Source organism: Myotis nattereri (genome assembly GCF_964212035.1).
Source record: "Myotis nattereri genome assembly, chromosome: 13".
Classification (NCBI taxonomy): Eukaryota; Metazoa; Chordata; class Mammalia; order Chiroptera; family Vespertilionidae; genus Myotis; species Myotis nattereri.
Genome location: NC_138088.1, coordinates 35,281,016 through 35,301,508, shown reverse-complemented (window position 1 = coordinate 35,301,508; position 20,493 = coordinate 35,281,016). Strand labels below are relative to the sequence as shown.

Sequence of the window (20,493 nt, the reverse complement as noted above, 5' to 3'; positions counted from 1 at the left end):
GGATTTGGGGGTTTTGCCTGAAAACTATTATTCTAGAGATATTCTGAAGGTGAGATGCCTTTCTCTCTGCGTTACTTCCTGCTCAGTTGTCCACTACTTTTTATCCTCGTGGATACTCACTAGAAACTTAGTGGACGTTTTTAGCTGGATGAGAAGGTGTCAGGGGTTAACTTCAACATCATAGTACCCTCATAAATTATAACTTCGATCAGGGGAGAGGAAGAAGTTTAAGAAGGCTAGTGGTGTGATATTTTATAATTCATAGAACACTTTAATTGACTGGATTAGAATAGTTTACTAATTCCCAAGTACTCTACTTTCCACTGGTTTGGGATAATTTCTGAGTCTTCAGATTGAAGAGGGAAGGCATGGGGAGAGAAGAGATGGCCCCCAACCTGTCTCTAATCACTTTAATTGCACAGCATGATAATCCTGAACCCCAAATTATGTTACACTTTTAAATAGGGGCAAGTTATACCATTAAAAGTGGATTTTAACTCTTGAACACATTTCAATTTGAACCTCAAGGAAATATTTTGACGCTGAAGGCCATTTAATCCACTGTCCTCCAAGAGACCTCACAAATGCCCTGCCAGAGGTACTGAGAGGGGAAAAAACACGGCAATGAGGAAGATTTTAGATGAACTAAGCATGTTCAGCAAGTCTTTGCACATAACTGGATTATTTAATAAAACTACATATTAATGTATTGCTTTCAGAATGAAATACTGACTTGATTTGATGGGAGAAAACTGTAATATTTCATTGTTGTTTTTCAAAGAAATTTGAATGTTATTTGTTATCTTTTTACTTAGTGTGAGAATTGAGTTGTGAACTTTGTCACCTATAATTTTTTTCGAGTAATATGTTTTTCCTTTATTTTATTTTTCCATCACCATTCATCACCATAAACCCTCTTCCACCCACCTCCACAGTCACTGCACTGTTGTCCATGTCCATAAGTTCTTTATTGTTCTTTTCTTCTCTGTAATTTTAAAACAATATTTGGAAAATATCTGTAAAAAGTCAAAGTTAAAAATGAAGTTACATGTGTTTAGAATAGCACTTTACACTAAATGCCATTTCTTGAACCTTCAAGTCTAAAGTTTTTTTGAAATAGAAACAGTTATTAATATTATTATATGCATATTTTCTAGAAGTGATCATAGTAAAATTTTATTTCTCTGGTCCTGAAATATAATTCCTCTAAAGTATTATAAATATTCATGAAAAATGAGCATAGAGATCAGAGCTTTTAAAAATTTGTATAATATATTTGAGATACTTTGACTTTATACATGCATAAATTTCTATTTTATTTTTCTTGCGGGGGGCAGCATTTTTAGAAAACCAGTAGGGAAATGTAGATCTTGGAGACTATCATTGTCATCTACACACAATTGTTTATTTCAAATGGAAGGATTTGTGGAAATGATGTGTTTTGTGGGATGAAGGACAAAATTGTGTTGAGATGATGCCAGATCTTAAATATTTTTTTATGTCACTGCAAGCTATACTCTGAAATTGAGTAGAAAGACAAAGATAATTAAGTGCTGTCAATACTTTTTCAAATTGTGATGTCTCTAATAGATCAGAAATTTATGCTAATATTTTCTTTTTTCAAAAGCTTAATAAAATGAGTTTATAGTCATGTGTGGAAAAACATTTTCCCGCTACACAAGGGGTTTGGATTGGATGGTGTGTGGGCCTGTCCGAATCACACTAAGATTTAACTGGTATAAAAGATGTGGTAGCAATCAAATATTTTACAAAACTCCAAACCATTTATGAGTACTTCCAATGTACTAGCTACTGTGCTAAGCACTTCCTATTGCTTATTTAATCCCCCAAGAGCCTAAATTATCGCCATTCTATAGGTGTGGAAACAAGCATCAGGTCCAGTACCTTGTGAAATCCTGCAAAACTAGGAAGCTGATGCTGGAGCCTGCCTCCTTCTCTCCTGCCCACTCCGATCATTTTCTTATGTGGATTTAAGAAGCCCTTTGGAAACAGGCCCTTCCTTGGGCAGATAAAATCCTTTGGATTATACTTGAATCTTCCAATTAGTATAGATGGGGAGATTCTAGGTTGAAAATTTCCAAGAGTTTTCCCAAGCGTCTGGTTCTATCAAGATCACTACTTCCAGGCTAAGTGATTTAATTGGTGTTTATTGATCCAGGTTTCTCTTTGGGGACATTTGTGTGGAGGGAGTAGGGAGACAGTTGGAGAGCACACTTTGTCACAAAAGAGAGTTCTGCCTTCCACATTTCCAAAGTCAGCTTTCTCAGTGAGGAGTTGAGTTCTTTCTGAAGTGCCTGCACCATTGCCCAGCGACGATGAAGATGGTAATGTCAGCTTGACTCTCACCTTCCTGGTCCCAATGGGTGTAATTCTGAAATTATTTATTGAAATGAAATAGGGTGAATTCAGGGCAGATATCTGAGTTTTTCTCCTCATACTTCAAAGTTTGAGTTTTTCTTTGAAAAAAAAACCTCTACAAAACAATAGATTTTTATACCTATTGCCAAAGCTGCTACCTGATTGAGGCCTGACTATAAAAAAATGATACAACTGTGTTCAGACCAGACAGACAGGCTGAATTCAATAGAGTGCCAGGGCTGGGAGCAGGGTGCTGCTCACACTGGAGGCTTGAACATTGGGAAAAGATGGGGCGCATGCGCCCCATGCATGAAAAGACGGCATTGCAGGTATACAGTCACCACACAAGCTGTTTTAACGTCACACAAAAACTTTAGACTAGGGTTTGGCTAGGAGCAAAATTTCCTGACTAGAGTCTTTTGCTCAGTCCTATGCTGGCCTCTAACTAATCGGGCATTACTGACAATCAGCATGCTGCCAAGCATTAAGAGTGGGTGAGAGAAGATAATAACTACTTATTAAGCACCTCCTCAGAATCTGCCACCATGTTGTATATGGTAGGGAATTCAAAAATACACATAGCACCCCCACCACGGTTTCAAGTTCACTGCCTAATTGGTAAATTGAAAGTAACACAGGTGAGAGCAACACCTAGAGTTATTAAACCTGAGGCTAAGAGTACTGCATACCCTGGCATTTAGGAGAGGAAGAATCCATCATGTGCTGGAGAAATTTGAGGAGGTTCTGAGGAACACAGGCCAGGTGTGGGATTGAAATCAGCCTCTACTCTTTTTAGGGGAAGAAGCTGAGAATAAGGGAATGGACATTGGGCAACCGCTTTATGTGGCTTTCTAAGGTCAAGGCAGAACCACACACAAGTTGACACTAATAAGTGTTCTGGTGCGGGGACCCATAAGGGTATCTGGGACTTTTGGGATTGCTGGGATTTGGGGGTTGCACTTGGCTTCTCTAAATAGAAAAACAAAATTTCAGGGCATTGAGTTATACTTCACTAGAGGCCCAGTGCACAAAATTCATGCACTGGGGGAGGGAGGGGGGATTGGTCCCTCAGCCCAGCCTGTGCTCTCTCACAGTCCAGGACCCCCTGGGGGATGTCCAACTGCCGGCTTAGGCCCTATCCCCCTGGGCCACTGCTGCTGCACTCACCAGCCGTGAGCCCGGCTTCTGGCTGAGCAGCGCTCCCCCTGTGGGAGTGCATTGACCACCAAGGGGCAGCTCCTGCATTGAGCATCTGCCCCCCGGGTGGTCGGTGAGCATCATAGCAACTGGTCATTCCACCATTCAGTCGATTTGCATATTAGGGTTTTACTATATAGGATTATTCATCTCTCAATTCTAAAAAGGGATAATTTGTAAGTTCTCTCTTTTTTGGTGTGTTTGTTCTTTATTTTTTATTTAAGTATAGTTGGTATCCAATCTTACATTGGTTTTATTAGTTTCAGGTGTACAATATAGTGACTCAACACTTTTATAACTTACGTGATCACCCCACTAATTCTAGTAATCATGTGTAAACGTGTATACTTATCACAATATTATTGACTATATTCCCCTTCCCCTTTTCACCCATCCTACCACTCCCTCCCTCTGGTAACCATTCCTTTGGTCTCTGTTTCTATGAGTCTTTTTGTTTTTTTTGTTTTTTAGATTCCACATATAAATGAAAGAAACCACATGGTATTTGTCTTTCTCTGCGTGGTTTTTCTCACTTAACATAATACCATCTAGACCCATCCATGTTGTTGCAAATGGCAAGATTTCAATTTTTATTGCTGTGTAATATTCCGATGTATATATACCACATCTTCTTTATCCTTTCATCTATCAATGGACTCCTAGGTTGCTTCCAAATCTTGGTTATTGTGAATAATGTTGGAATGTACATAGGGATGCATATATCCTTTCAAATTGGTTTTTCCTCCCTTTGGATAAATACCCAGAAGTGGAATTGCTGGATCATATGGTATATCTATTTTTAGCTTCCTTAGGAATCTCCATACTGTTTTCCATAGGGGCTGCACCAGTTTGCAATCCCACCAACAGTGCACGAGGGCCCCCTTTCCTCCCCATCCTCACCAACCCTCATTGACTTTTTAATAATAGCCATTCTGACAGGTGTGAGGTGCTATCTCATTGTGGTTTTGATTTGCACTTCTCTGATGATTGATGATGTTGAGCAAGTTTTCTCTTCTTAAAGGGTTTAACACTTCAGGAAAGCCTTTTCTTTCCTTTTCTTTATTGACATGTTATGTGGCACTGCCATCTGCTGGAATTAGTGAGATCACCTCCCAGAAGTTGGTGATGCCTCCAATTATAGTTCAACTGGACAAGGTCAGCCTTAGAAGAAGCATTAAAGTTTGTTGTTTCCAACTCTTCTCATCCCCAGTCCTGCTCATTACCCATCCCACATTTATCTTCTTCCTCTTGCAAGTACAAATGCAGGGATAAAGATGCTGTGTGGTGTTTTTCAGTACTTTGGTTGCCCAGGTTATTTCTCTATGTGGAATATCAAAGTTAGTATGATGATGATTTTGGTTGACTGGTCTATGAATAACCATTGGTAAAATTTTTTAGCCCTCTGCCTTTCTTGGGAACCCATATTGCCATCTTGGGGTTCATTCTTGGTCCCCAACTAATGTGTTAATTTATTTGATATGAGTTGATAAAGGATTAACTGAAAGTGTAACACAAAGAACTCAATCACATATCAGAATTCAAATTTTGAGAAATGTTGAAACAAAATGATATAGGGAAGTGTATTCTGTGTCAATTTGGAAGCATAACACATCATTCTTATTATACTTTACATCAATTATGACAGATTTAGTGATTGAATTTACTTTATTATTTTTTAAAAATATATTTTTATTGATTTCAGAGAGGGAGAGAATGATCGAAACATCAATAATAAGAGAGAATCATTGATTGGCTGCCTCATGCACACCTTCTACAGGGGATCGAGCCGCAACCAGGGTATGTGCCCTTGACTCAGCGGTTCTCAACCTGTGAATCTCGACCCCTTTGGCGGTCGAACGACCCTTTCACAGGGGTCGCCTAAGACCATCCTGCATATCAGATATTTACATTATGATTCATAACAGTAGCAACATTACAGTTATGAAGTAGCAATGAAAATAATTTTATGGTTGGGTCACAACATGAGGAACTGTATTTAAAGGGCTAGAGGTTGAGAACCACTGCGACTGGAATCAAACTTGGGACCCTTCAGTCTGCAGGCCAACACTCTATCCACTGAGCAAAACCAGCTAGGGCTGAATTTACTTTAATATGTGTATTTCCTGTGAAATTGTGAGGGGATGCTATTTATTTATAACCATTTCATTTAAAGGAGAGTATATCATGTTAAAATGAAGGACCCTTTTGTTGAACTAAGTAATTTGGTGAATGTGGTTATGCATAGGTGAGTCATGGCTGAGTATGACGGTAAGAGTTAGAACTGAATTGCTCTGTTTAAGGAAAATGGAGGGTTTGGTTTTTATTTCAGAGGAAGAAGAGCAGAGATAGGAAAAGAGGTAAGGCTTAGAATCATGGAAAGAGGCAGGAACATCATGAAATGTTTGAGGGTCTTCTCACTCCATTCCTCTCTTTCCCTTCTCCCCCTTTCCTCTCCCTCCCTCTTTCTCTAAGAATTCTCTCTTTCAAAAGAGGAACAGGAATTATCTAATATTAAGTTTTAAGTTGTAGACTCTTCTCTCCTGAAATCTTAATAAAAGGTTTTTATACACAAATTACCTGTGATTTTTAAAAAATATATTTTTATTGATTTCAGAGAGAAAGGGGGAGGGAGAGATAGAAACATCAATGATGAGAGTAAATTGTTGATCGGCTGCCTCCTGCATGACCCCTACTGGGGGTTGAGCCCACAACCTGAGCATGTGCCCTGACCAGGAATCGAATTGTGACCTCCTTCCTGGCTCATAGGTCAGCACTCAATCATTAAGCCATACCAGCTGGGCTATGATTTTTATTCTGGGTTTTGTTTTGGTTTCATGTTTTGTTTGTGTAGGTGCAATTGAAGCATAACGTTGCTGGTGTTAATGTGGTATGGAAAAGGGAAAGCATGTAAAGAGAGGTGAAGCTACTCTTAGGCTAAATTAATATTCAGTGGAATTCAGGGCTCAGAGGCACTCTCCAAAATCCCTGACTTGGAAGCTCAAGGCAAACATGGGAGATGCCGAGGAAGGTGAGCCCAGCCTACCTCTGGGTGTTACGTGTGTTACAGCACTCTCCACCCTGGGTAAAGATTCCGATTCTGGTTGGTGTTTTGTATGGGAGATGCATCCTACCTCCCAAGGACAAAGGCCTGGTGTCCTGGCTTCTAACTGTTTACTGGTTCTTCAACCTTCCAAAGTAGGTTTGATGAATATATTCCAAATTTCTGATTTCCAACATCCAACTCTTCAGACAAGCCTCTTCCTTAGATTGAGTCCCTTGATTTCTTGAACTACTCAAAGGAGACGATTCTAAGTATCCAGGCCAATGGAGTCTCATTTCTTATAGTCCACCAGTTATAAAAAGAGCATGCAACATTTCCACGTTTTATACTTCTGTCATGTTCTTTAACCTCAACAATAAGCACATTCTATAAAAGAATGTGCCTGCTTGTGTTATAATCACATCATGGCCAGATAAACTGCCAGTTAAGGTTTAACTGGTATAACAAATATTGATTATACGTAGAAACTGTCAAATAGGGAAGAATGATGCTGAACCCAGGAGCAAGAAGAAATTAGTTGTGAAATTTAGTCACGTCACCAATCTGTGGCCCAATTTTCTTACCAATAAAGTTGGCTAGAGCAGGCATTTTCTTATGGCCCTCCTGGTTCTAAAGTTCTGTGGGTCTGTGCAGTTCTTCTTGAACTGAGATAATTTTCAAGGACTCAATCTAGAAAGGAACAGTGACTGCTTATATTGTCCTTGAAACTCCGGCAGATGGCATGTGATCAACTGCTAAGACTAGTTCTGCACCCAGACACAACAGAAAATAGGTTTACGAGCTTCATTACGCCGAAGCCAGTTTTCCTGCCAGCTGATTCTCTTGTTGAAGGGTTTTTTCTCATCTTTTGTGAGACTGGTAGCATAGCTTTACCGTTCAATAAAATAGTTTCCAAGATCATTTTGGAGACTTGGGGTCAAATCAACCCAAAGGGCAATTACAACCACTTCCCTGGGCACATTTTTGGTTTGTCTAAAAAAAAAAAAAAAAAGATTAGATCTCTGAAGTCCCTAAAGACAGACTAAAATGTGTAGACTTCAGGCCATAACTCCAGTTAAATGGGAGGAATACATTTCTAAGAATATGGACTATCTGCAGATGAAATTATCATTTAGGAAGATAATTCATGTCATCAAAACTTGAAGTTTTTATGGTTAATTAATAAAAGTGAACTCTGAAGTTTTTTTTAAACCCAAGAGTCTATGAAATAATTTCTAAATAGTTATGAATTTTAGAAAGTACAATTGACAAAATTTAGTTATTATAAACATTAATTTTAGTTCAGTATTTATAGTTGTGCTCTTCATATACTGATTTTATACTTTCTTAGCATGTTATGACTTCTTATATATTTCAATATTTTAATATCTAATGAGTTTTAAAATCATTTCATAGACCTTAATGTCTAATATTTAAATATAGAGGCTTATAGTTATATCTTTGTTTTGATACCATAACTGTATTTTATTGCATGTCAAGTGCCTATTTGGGAGCACAACCTTAATTACTTTATTCCCAATAAGGGAAAATGATTTCTGCAAAATAAAATATTCTAGTCCTGAATTTCTAAAATACTTGAGTAAAGATCATTCCCTTTCTTGTTCTTCCTTCTTGAATAAACAAATACAATCAATGAAATAAACAAAAACAGAAGTGATTTGAGTAAAACAAACATTAAAAAGAATTTAATCATGAGATACACTGTAGTATATATGTATGTTTGAATGTGCATAGAAAAACATATCTGGAAGGATACATATCAAATTGCTAACAGTTTACCTTGAGGGTGTAGGATTGGAATAGGGTAAGGGGAGTGCTCTTAAAGTCATATACTTCTGCATTGTTTGAAATTTTACATTGATAATTCACTACATTTATAATAGTCAAAACCATAAAAATAAAAATAGCAACAAAAAGTAAATCACATACACATACACATTAGTTTTAAGAATTACATTGGAGGTATAGAGAATTAAATCACATGGCACACTTTTCCACTAATACTGGTAGTAAACATAATCAAAGAAATAACCTTAAAGAAGCCACTTTTAGCAATATCCCAACCTAGGGAGGGGCAGGAGTGGGGGGAGGGGGAAGTCATTGAGGGTAAAAGGGGGACATCAGTAATACTTTCAACAATAACGATATTTTTAAAAACCCCTTGAGATAAGAGCCCTTCAACAGTGACCCTTCAAGGTGAATATTAAAACTAAAAGCCGGGGTTACCTATTACTGGATGATCTACAGGAAAGCATGTCAATCTGAAAACTTCAGATAAAAGAAATAGCTTCACAGAAGTAAGTTGAAATTCTAAAACAATTAACCAAAGGCCAGAAATTGAGAGTATGAGAATTCTGCCCAGTCCAGACCCAAAGCTAAATCATTGAAATTTTGGTAATCTAGGGATATAGGTTAGGGACTTCTACTTTAGGCATTTGCTTATCATTATTTCCAATTTCTCAATTGGTCTGCTTTCTATTTCAATGATTGTAACCTAAAAATACTGCAATTCTAATTGGAAAAAATAAATTTAATCTAGATTCAGTTTAGGCATATTCTCCTAGTTAAACAACCAGAGAAACTTGAGACTAATGGTTTTCCATTATCCATTATTTTCTCATAACTGTTTCTAGCTACTTAATGAACATATTAGGACATAATACTTTTTTCTCACGTTCTAATTTTTTTTTTTATTGAGTCATCAGAGATGACAAATTTTTTATTATGAGCTTTTTTCTTCCAACAAAGAGGATTCTTTAGGTTGATGGTTAAATATCCTCATTGAAGTCAGGACATCTGTAACTGGAAGGTTCTACCTTTTGTAAGTTACATAATTAAGACCTTATCTATAAAATTTTGCACTCCTGAAACTGTGTTCCTGACCTTGGTGTCAAAGATTTATGTAGGATTATACTCACTGCATAAGTGAGTATTATGGGAAATTTGACAAAACTTAATCAGAATATCATTATAAACAGCAGACATAAAGGGTATAAAGTCATAATGGCCATGTCATTTTTAAGTTTAAAACAGCTGGAACGTTGCTGTTTCTTAGTGAATTACAGTATTTTAATTTTCAAAAGTAGAAAACAAATGACTCATCATAATGTATATGAAGTACTTAACATGATGCCTGGTACACAATAACGACTCAATAAAAACTGTCTCTGTAATGAATGGGTTAAAATAATAAAAGTATAAGAACTCCAAATAAAGAGAAGAGCTTTAAAATCGATTTCCTAGAGTATGTAGTTAAGTGGAAAGTCGAAGCTCACAGAGAGCAGTAAGGAATTCTACATTTTCTGGATCTATCTTTTGGGCCCTCTCATAATACTCAGCAGCTTGCCTTTTTTCTCCCTCCAGCTTGTAAACAAACCCTAGGGCACTTAAACTCTGCACATCTGACGCATTGTGACCAAGTCTCTTGGTAGCCAATTTCTTCAGAGCACTTGTCAGTTTGGTACGCAGGGATGATCTGTCTTTGACCTTTAAGGCTTCTAAGTAATGGTGGATGGCAGTATTTTCTGATTTACGGTGAAATTCTTGAAAGCGGCCATAGTGGTAGTGGATCTGATGTTTGTGATCATCAGTTATGTTCTCCAGACGAAGGGCTTTCTGGAAAATGTCTTCAGCATTGCTATACTGGCCTCCCTCAGCATACATGTTGGCCAGGTCTGTGTAGGCAAATGCAAACATAGAGTCTCGTTCCACAGCTGCCTTGAAATGAAATATAGCGGATGTAATCAGCCCGTCAACTTTCAGTTTATCTTTGCCTTTAGGTCTGTTGCGCGTGGCTTTCTTGATTTGGATCATCTGTGCCCTATAACAAAGTCCCATTTGGTGATGCAGGAAAGAAGAGGTTGGTGTCACCTCCAAAGCCTTTTTCAAAAGTTCAAGAGCTTTGTCCCAGGAATTTTTTCTCCTGTAGAATTTGGCCGCATAACGAAGGACATAAGGTTCGGATGATATCTGGTCCAGGATTTCTTCAATATACTTTTCCCCTTCAGCTTCTGCATGTACATCTTGAAGCTTCAGTGCCAGGAAAACCTTAATGTAGGTGTTATCTGGGTTCAGGGTTACAGCCTTCCTCAGAGGGCCCAGAGAGAAACTTTTTACAGACCCTTCTCTGTCAGAATCATCCAGCCGATACACTGTAATGGCATAACCAATGTTAAATTCTGGATTGTCTGGTTCCACTTCCAGAGCCTTCTCAAAAGCTGCTTTAGCCTTTTGGTAATACTTCCCTCCAAATTTCAGAAGTGCCCACCCTTTCTCACAGTCAATCTCAGGACACTCCAATTTGTAGTTAAAAGGACTGGACATTTTCTTGCAGACGTTCCCTACTTTGTCTGTATACTCCTGAGCTTCTGTAAGCTGGCCCATGTGATAATACACCCAGGCATAATTTCCCCAAGTGACCAGACTTCGTACTTCTTCTTTGTCTGAGTGTTCCCGCTGGATTATTTGTTCTGCTTGTTCCAAGCACTCTAGGGCATCCTTATTTTGGCCTTTTAGGTGTTTCACATAGGCCAATAAGTTATAAAGAGTGAGTCTGGATTTTGTCGTAAGAAATTCAAGCTGTTGCCCAATTGTATCTTCCACATCAAACAGATCAATGTCCTCCTTAAGTAAATTCCAGGTAAAGTGACATTCTAACTCCAACAGAATGGTCTTCAAGGAGTCCTCAGGAAGCTCACTGTCAAAAGATAAAATTCTTTTTAATTTTTGAACAAAGGAAACAATTTTTAAACCATAGTACTATTGTTTTCTTAATAACCAATTTTATCTTTTATTTGATCTTATAGTTAAATCATAGGCTACTATAACTTTATACTAGATTCCTATGTGTACAGTTATGTCCCAAAAATATTTCATTAAATTCTCATTATTTATTGCAAAATTCTGGAGATGATAGTGTTTTCTATGTTATAGAGTATCTATTTCCTTTTGGCAGTCACTATCCCACAAGAACCACCTATTTTTAGAGAGGAGAATTTAAATGTTTTATTTACTAGCCTTGAAAATTAAGAACAATAAATATATATAGTCAATAATTAATATAAAATTTCCATCTCTATATTATTAATGAAGGAAGAGAAAAAAGTGGGTGAGAAATAAGAAATACATTGAAGGAGACAGAGAAACCACACAAATCTATCATTCTTGCAGAGAAAGGAAGGAAGGTGTGGAGGGAGGGAGGAAGGAAAGCTTACAGAGAGAAAAGGCACAGAAACAGGCATACCAAAAGATGGGGGAAAGCGTAAGTTTCAGAGACATAAAAAGAAATGTAAAAAAAGATTACTTAGGGTTTCTCTGCTCTCATTATGGAATGAAGAGTGTACAGTGTGTCTGAGTGTATATTTCCTTTTCTGCTGCACACAGGACCCCCCTTGTATGCACAGTGTAAATATGTATTTGTATAAATGTTTATGGGAACTATAGTAGTTTTCCATCAATGAACACTTATTGATCACATCATATGTGTGAGGCAGTATTCTAGTTGTGGTGGATATAGCAGTGAACTAGCTAGAAAGAGGCCCTTTCTTCACGATAACTCCATTCTGGAAAAGGAAGGAACAAAAGGTGTTGACCGAAAATAAGCACGTATACAAATGAGTGGACAACATAATTCCAGAGTGAAATCAGTGTTAAGAAGAAGAAAATCAGAGTAATGGGAGTAAGTGCTGCTGCTGGTGGGGGGATACTTTAGTTATGACTGTTAAGGAATCGCCCTTGTAAAAAGCAGCATTTGAAGTATGAGCCCAACAATGAAAAGGGGGCTGTCATAAAGGATCTGAGGGCAGAATGGTCTAAGCCAGTGCTTCTCAACCAGGCTGATTTTAACTCCCAGGGGACCTTTGGTCATGTGTGGAGACAATTTCGTTTGTCACCACAGAAGGAATGGTCAGCCGCAAAACCAAGAATGATCTAATTCAAAATGTCAACAATGCTGAGGCGAGAAACCTTGGTTTGGGCTGAGGTACCAGCAAGCACAAAGGCCTTGATGTGGGAACAAATTTGGCAGTGTTCAGGGGACAGAAGGAAGTGTGGCTGAAGCATAGACGAAAAGGAGAGTAGTAGGAAATGAAAAGTAGTAGGCAGGGACAGCTGACTTAAATTGTCATCTAATTGCAGAAACCACTGGAGAAAAATGTTTAAGTAGGGAAAGGAAAATGTTTGAGCTAAGCTTTAAAATGTTCTGGGTGCTCTGTGGAGAATGGACGATAGAGGGTCAAGAGAGGAAGTTGGGAAACTAGTGCAAAAGCTATTTACTCAATAAATAGTTATCGAGAGCCTGCTATATGCCTAACACTGCTCATGCTGGGGCTACAGCAGTGAACAAAACAGGAAAAATAATTCTGACTTCATGTAGCTTACATTCTGACAGGGGGTGGGATGTGCCATAAAAAGACCAAAGAAAATAAATGAAAATACAGAGTATGTAAGATGATGATAGTGCTAAGGAGGAAAATAAAGCAGGAGAGGGAAATGGGGTGGCTGGCAGGAAATGGGTAGCATGGCCAGAGCAAATCTCCCTAAAAGAGACATGAAGGCAGCTGTTGGTGTAAACCAAGGAGGGATTACGCAAGCCTCCACTCAGGTTGTAGCAGAGGGTTAGTGAGTTCTGCATTGTTAGATTTTGGAGGCAGAACTGATAGGTCTTTCTGATGAACTGGGTGTGAAGAGGGCCATGAGGCGACCAGGTAAGCATGGATGACTGCTATGCTTTTGACTTCAGGAGCTGAGTGAATAAATCAAGAGGACTATTTGGAAATGTTAATTTGAAGATGTGTGTTAGACACTCAAGTGAAGATGTCACCTGAATTGCGAGAAAGACGGACTACAAAGCAGAAGTGAAGCTATTTTTTAATAATGCTCAAATCTTTATCTCCAGCCCGAAACTACTAACCATGGTTGCTATGTCCTTCATCTCCAGCCCATGTTTACTTCTCTGGCCTCATTTAGTACCACTTTCCTTTCACACACTGAACTCCAGCCACACTGGCCTTTAAAAAATCCTTATTGTTTATTATTTCTTATGCCAAGTATGTACTATCTCAGGGCATTTGTACCTTCTTTTTCTTCCCTTATTCTTCCTAAGAGAGTTTCAGGGCTTACTTATTCTCGTAATTCTGGTCTTTGGCTCAAATCTCAGCTCTCTGAAGAGAGCTGCCTGACTGCCTTAGATAAAAGCTGCACCCCCCACCTTGCCAGTCATCCTGAAGTCTAGTCTGTCACATTTTCCTGTCCTTCGTGGCACTTATTGTGGTGTTTGCTGGGGTTGGAAAGGAGGAGAGAATGCTTTGAGTCAAATATGAGATTAATGAATTGGACTGAGTCTTTAGGAATTGGAAAGGGGCCATCCTAGTAGGCAAAAGTGACAGAAAAATTAGAGAACTGGATTAATTGCACAATTAGTAGTGATTAAAAAAATAAAACCAACCCTTGATGGGTGGCACAGTTGGTTAGAATATCATCCCCAAAAGGTTGTGAGGTTGGTTCCGGTCTGGGCACATAATCTAAATACTACTCCATGAAATGTCTTCCAATTTTTATAAATACTAAATGTAAATATCAAAATTGACTTAATCTATCTAGTAGATATTTAAATTAGCTTATTAATTTCCATTTTTATAATTTTTCACATTTATTCTCTCTCTGTTTGTGTATATAAATATACACATACCGTATATACAAATCCCACATTTTAGTGACTGCAGGTCTAGGCTAGAGTTTTCTAATAGAACTGCTTGCCATGATGGAAATATTCTTATCTGTGCTCTATAATATGGTAAACATTAGCCACACATGGCCACTGGTCATTTGAAATGCAGCTTGTATAATGAAGAAACTGAATTTTTGTTTTACTTACTTTACTTAACTTGTCACATAGGACTGGTGGCTATGGTATGAAACAGTGAAGAAACAGTGGACCTTGGGGCTTAATGGGTAAAAAGGCCTCAAGCCTAAAAGGTTAGAGCTCTCATTTAACTTCAAATTTCTGCTATTTTATTTAAGGTGAAGAGCTAAATTAAATGACAAACAAGGATATATTTTAAAAACAACTTTATGGCCCTAACCAATTTGGCTCAGTGGATAGAGCGTCAGCCTGCGGACTCAAGGGTCCCAGGTTCAATTCTGGTCAAGGGCATGTACCTTGGTTGTGGGCACATCCCCAGTAGGGGGTGTGCAGCAGGCAGCTGATCAATGTTTCTCTCTCATTGATGTTTCTGACTCTCTATCCCTCTCCCTTCCTCTCTGTAAAAAATCAATAAAATATTTTTAAAAAACAACAACTTTATGCATATCACCAGGTTTACTGCAATTCAACAGAATAAATATATACTATTTATAATATACTGTCTAGAATTATATGAGTACTCAAAAAACAAATAACTAAAACTACAATTCACTGAAGGTTTACTACATGCCAGGCAGTGTGCCAAGCATTTTATATAAATTACAGTAATTTTTATAAAAACCTCTTGCCCAGCTGGTGTGGCTCAATGGTTGAGCATCAATTCATAAACCAAGAGGTTGCTGGTTCGATTCCCAGTCAGGGCACATGCCTGGGTTGCAGGGCTGATCCCCAGTAGGGAAGAGGGCATGCAGGAGATAGCCAATTGATGATGTTTCTATTTCTCTATCCTTCTCACTTCCTTTCTCTCTAAAAACCAATAAAAACATATTAAAATCAATAATATTTTCACAATTTTATGATGAGTACTGGCAGAGAGTTTAAATTACATGTCTAAAGTTACACAGCTATAAAGTGCCTGAGCCAAGATCCCAACCTGGTTCTACCTGATTCAAAAACTATGCCTTTCAACCATAACATTATACCACTTCTCCTATACAGATTGGAGGGTTGCTTTTCATAGAATAGTTTTCTTTAAAACATAGGATATATCTAATGTATATAAAATTCACTTCATTGAAGGAGTACCTAAAGAGAACAAGAAGGGATTTCAGAGAAGCTTAAAGAGCAGGTAAGAGGTTTGTGTTACTGACCATTGGCAAAATAGACCAGATAAAGGTCTCAGGTTAAGCAAATAACAATTTCACATATGAGCCCTAAAGGTCAAAACATTGAACTTTGTTGGAATTGTTTTGAGATGGGCTACTTCTCACCAGGTTGTGCTTCACAAAGTGCTTCAGATAGGGAGTGGCAGGGATACATATTTATTTAAAGACAATCAGTGATTCTCTCAAACAACACGAGAGCTGGGCAAAAATGTGCTAAAGGTGATCTGAAGGAAGTGCAAGAATCTTAGTTAACAAAGATATAATTATCATTATTAAGATAAGTGAATTAAAATACTCTTCTGAACAATCCAATTAAAGACTTGCTGTTGTATAGCTGATGCCCTTCCCAAGTATTTCCTCTATCTCTGATCTCTCCTCTGAATTCCAGACTTATCTCATTTTTAGTTCAAATAAACATATCCAATACAGAAATTTGGGTCCCTCAGTCTGTTCTCCCCTGTCTTCCCCACCTTATTTGGCAACTCTTAGTTCCACAGGTCAAAACTGAGGAATAATTTTTGGTTCCTCGTCTCTCAACCTGCATCCAAATCCAACAGGAAGTCCTGTTAATTCTACCACCCAGATACATTTCAAATCCACCTACTTTTCTCCATTCCCACTGCTATTTATCTAGTATAAACCACAATTACCTTTCCTTTGAGCTGGGACAAAAATTTGGTCTCCCTGCTTTTACTCTTGGTCCCCATATAGTAACTAGTAAACTTTAGAAAATATAAACCAGATTATGTCAGTCTTAAAATCTCCAAATGACTTCCAACACCCTTAGATACTCATCCAGCCATATCCTACAATTCCCTAAAGGAGTTGGCCATGTTTATCCATCCAACCTTCTCTCCCACTACTCTCCCTCCTCATTCACAGTGACCTTCTTTCTGTAGTGACATACCAAGTTCAAGGGCTTTTACACCTGTTGTTTTTACTCTATTTGGAATGCTCTGGTCCTAAATCTCTGAGTGACTATCTCCTGTAAATCAGCTCAAATATTCATTATTTAAGAGGCTGCTGAGGCAGAGCTATCTAAAATAGCCTCCTCCATTCTAGACCCTTTTCTTTGGCCACTACACTGCTTTAGTTTCCTTATAGCTCGCACCACTTTCTGAATTATGTTGGTTACTCATTTATATACTATTTGTCTAGTTCCCTCATTTAAATGTAAGCCCCATGAGAATGGGGACCTTGTTCTAATTTTTTTTTTATGTCTGTGTCTCTAGCATCTATTATTCCAGTTATAATAGAAGTTCAATAAATAAATATTTGTTAAATGAATGAATGAACTTACATACTGGCAGCTTCTGTAGGCTGTCCAGAGGTGTAGGCTTAGCATAAAAAGCACCTGAATTTCAGATGAAGGAATCCCTTCTAATTCTTCGCTTCTGCTAATGGCTCCAGACTTTTCCCAGTTCAGTCTTCCCTCTCCATTTGTCTTTATATCTTGGCATGTTCTCTGTCTGGCTCTATGTCTGGATTTTGAAAATAGGTGTTGAACTGTTTCTGGCATTTCTCACTGGAAGACCTGGTATGATTCCCCTATAGAACTTGTTCCTTTCTCTGGTGTAACTGCACCAAAATCATGGGTAAGTTTTGCCAGGGCCTTACCAGCCTGCCCAGATTCACTGCCATCTGAGCCCAACAGCCCCCTGCCCACCCATAGACTAACATGAACACTGGCCTCTGTTCTGAGGGTTTCTACCGCCGCAGCCCAAGACAATGCGGAGGGCTGCCTGGGCTTACGCATGTCGATGTGAGATCTGCAAGGGGCATTCAGCCGGCCACCGACGCGCTCGGCCCATCTGGCCGGCCATGAGAAGTTTTCCTTTTTAAACGTTGTCAACTTAATATTTTAACTTTGTCTCTGGAAAGCTGGCAGAGAGAGGCTACTGTGCCTGAAGAGGCAACATTTATCTTTCCAGCAATTTTTTTTTTCCCCCAGTGAGAAGCAGTCTTTCACTGTCGTTGGGAGCCCATCTCACTTCCCCAATGGAGTCCACCCCTCTCCCCCGTCGCTGCATACACATGTCCAGTGCACACCCTTTTCCTCCTTACAAATGTTAGAGGTTAGGGACTTATTATTATTATTTTACTTATGAGTCCTATGAGATGGATGCCATTCATCTTCGACAGATAAGAAACAGACTCACAGAGTTTAAACAACTTTGCTTTGGGTCACCCAACTAGCAGAACAAAGGGTTATCTGCTTCGGGCGTCCAGGATCGTAACCTCTCCTTCCCCGGCTCTATAAACGCGACGGGCTCACCCACCACGCCCAGGGCAGGGGCGAGGGAGAGGCGCCGTCACCACCCAGCAGTCAAGGATAAAGAAATCCTCCTGAAATAGCGGGTCGGGTGGAACTATACCAATCCGTCCGTGGCGCAAAGGCAGCTCACGGGCAGGGAGGCGCCCAGACCCCGAAACCCGCAAGGCAACATGGCAGGAGGAGACCAATGCGCCGCCGGGGGCTGCGGCCACACTGCGTCTGCCAAGATGAGGGAATGGCAGCTGCAGCCCCGGGAACGGGAGGGCGGCGACGGGCCTAGGGAGCCCCGCGCCACGTAGAGGCCCCGCCGAAGGGCCCTGGGCCCCCAGCGCGGGCGCCGCCCAGAAGAGCCGCGGGGAGTGGACAAGCCTCCGGGGCGCATCGTCCGGACCGCAGCCGCCTGGGAGGCCCGGGCTCCGGAGCAGAGTCCGCTCGGGGACCCTCCCCGACAGGCCCGATTCCAGACGCCCGGGGCCTGGACCAGGTTCCCGGGGAGCGTCCTCAGTCGGGCGCCAGGCTGCTTGGCCCGGAGGGGGGCGGGGTGCTCGGCCTCTCCACGGGCCGCAGCGCGGCGCTGGACGCGGAATGGAAGGGAAACAAAGGCCTAGGCAGAGCGGGGGTGGAGGGGCCGGGGGAGGCCTTACCTCATGGTGGCTGGGCTGCGCGGGTCGTGCAGGCAGGCGGCAGTGCCCTCGGGCTCTCTCCGCAGGACCGGGATGCTGCGCTGCGGGGCGACGGGCGGGCGCGTGCCTGTGCGCGGGGGCGCCGGGGCGCGGGGACGCGGGCGGCGGGCGCGCGCTTCCCGCAAGGCGTCCGCGGAGCTGGGTCGGAGCCTGGGCGTTTGTCTTTGTTAAAGGCAGGGCCCGAGCGGGAAGAGAAAACTGGAAAGGGAATCGGATCCCCGACGAGGCGGAGTCCAGCTCTAGGAAACGGAAACTTCTGGAAGGGATGACGGGGGACCCCCTACTCCCGCAACCCCCCTCCCTGTCCCGGCGGCGGACTTAGAGGCCGCGGGGGATGGGGGTGGGGTGGGGGAGAGGGAGGGGGCGGGCCTTTGCGGACCTCAGAGTCGTTTCGAGTTAAATTTGCTGCTGGGCCTCTGGATCTTGGTCTCCCTGAGCCCCCGTGCCACTAGATTAACCTTTTAAAAATAATAATAGTAATAAAATGACAGGCAGTTCAGTGTTATTTTTGTTGTACGAGTGGCAGTGATACTCTTTACAGCTTTGTGCATCCTAAGCTGAAACTGAAGCAATACACAACATTGCAATGATGTGTGCACATCTGTGCCATTATTTCCATCGGGTAAATTTAGATTAATTTTGGGGTCAAAATGTATATGTATTTTAAATTTTGGTAGGTACTGCTGAATAGCTTTGTAGAGAAGTTTATACACCGCCCCGCCCGCACAATTGTCTAGTGTTTGCCTTCTGTGTCCATGCCAACAGTGCTTCCTAAGGTCCCAATAAAGATAGGGGTGGTATTGCCAATCTAAGCAAAAAAGGCTAAATACCCACACATTAAATTTTAGTCCCCTTCGACTTCAAACATCCATCCATCCATCCATCCATCCATCCATTCATTCATTCAATAAATTGTATCGGACAACTGATAAGAACCACAAGTTGTTCAGGCACTGTTGATAACAGCAATGAATTAAATATACAAAGGATCTATCCTTTATGGAGTTATTTTCTAGTGCATGAGATTAAGATAAAGGACAAAAATACCCATTATATATAAGATAGTTCTATAGCCCTAACCGGTTTGGCTTAGTGGATAGAGCCTTGGTCCCAGGTTCGATTCTGGTCAAGGGCATGTACCTTGGTTGCAGGCACAACCCCAGTAGGGGGTGTGCAGGAGGCAGCTGATTGATGTTTCTCTCTCATCGATGTTCCTAACTCTCTGTTCCTCTCTGTAAAAAGTCAATAAACTTTTTTTTTTTTAAAGATAGTTCTATGGCAAAAAAGCATAGGGAGGGTTGGAGTCCAGTGTATTTTTCTGTTACAGATGTGGGTGAGGGAAGATTTCACAGAAAGTGGCAATTGAGCAAATGAGTGGATGTGCAGTTAGGGAAGTGTGTGCCGGGCAGAGGAAACAGTATGCATGAAGGAACATAGTTGGCTAGCCTGGATGATGTGGTTGGAGTGAAGAGAGCAGGGAAAAGTTCTAAGACATGAGATCAGAGAGGTAATGTGGATGGTGGTGGCTTGTAGGCTATTGTAATATTTATGTTAAGTACGAAACCACATTTTAGAAGGGTACTGAATGGTGTCAGTAGAAAAATAAACCTAGAATTTCCTTCTTACTAAGGATGTAGAAAAATTTAATAAAGCTTCAATGTTTGAAAATTTTCCAGTGCCTTGACCATGCTTTTTCTTCCTTGTTCCTACTTCTTTCCCTTCCTTTCTCTCAGCTGTATCTGGGCAAAGAGACAGTCTCTCCTTATTAAGGTTTGAATGAATAATAAGCAATCAATAGTAAAAATCAAAGGAGAAAACCTCCTGGTTATCTACTTATGTTTTAGAAAGTCAAATTCTGACAGACAAAATCC

General features: G+C 40.4%; 1 protein-coding gene across 1 annotated transcript; it reads right to left on the bottom strand.

Moving 5' to 3' along the window:
- Positions 1–8,297: 8,297 nt before the first annotated feature.
- IFIT5 (interferon induced protein with tetratricopeptide repeats 5) lies at positions 8,298–18,685 on the bottom strand. The gene is made up of 2 exons (XM_081104305.1): positions 18,584–18,685; positions 8,298–11,333 (listed from the first exon to the last, which is right to left on the bottom strand). The coding sequence occupies exons 1-2, from the start codon at positions 18,586–18,588 to the stop codon at positions 9,890–9,892; spliced, it is 1,449 nt and encodes a 482-aa protein (XP_080960431.1). The 5' UTR covers positions 18,589–18,685; the 3' UTR covers positions 8,298–9,889.
- Positions 18,686–20,493: the final 1,808 nt, after the last annotated feature.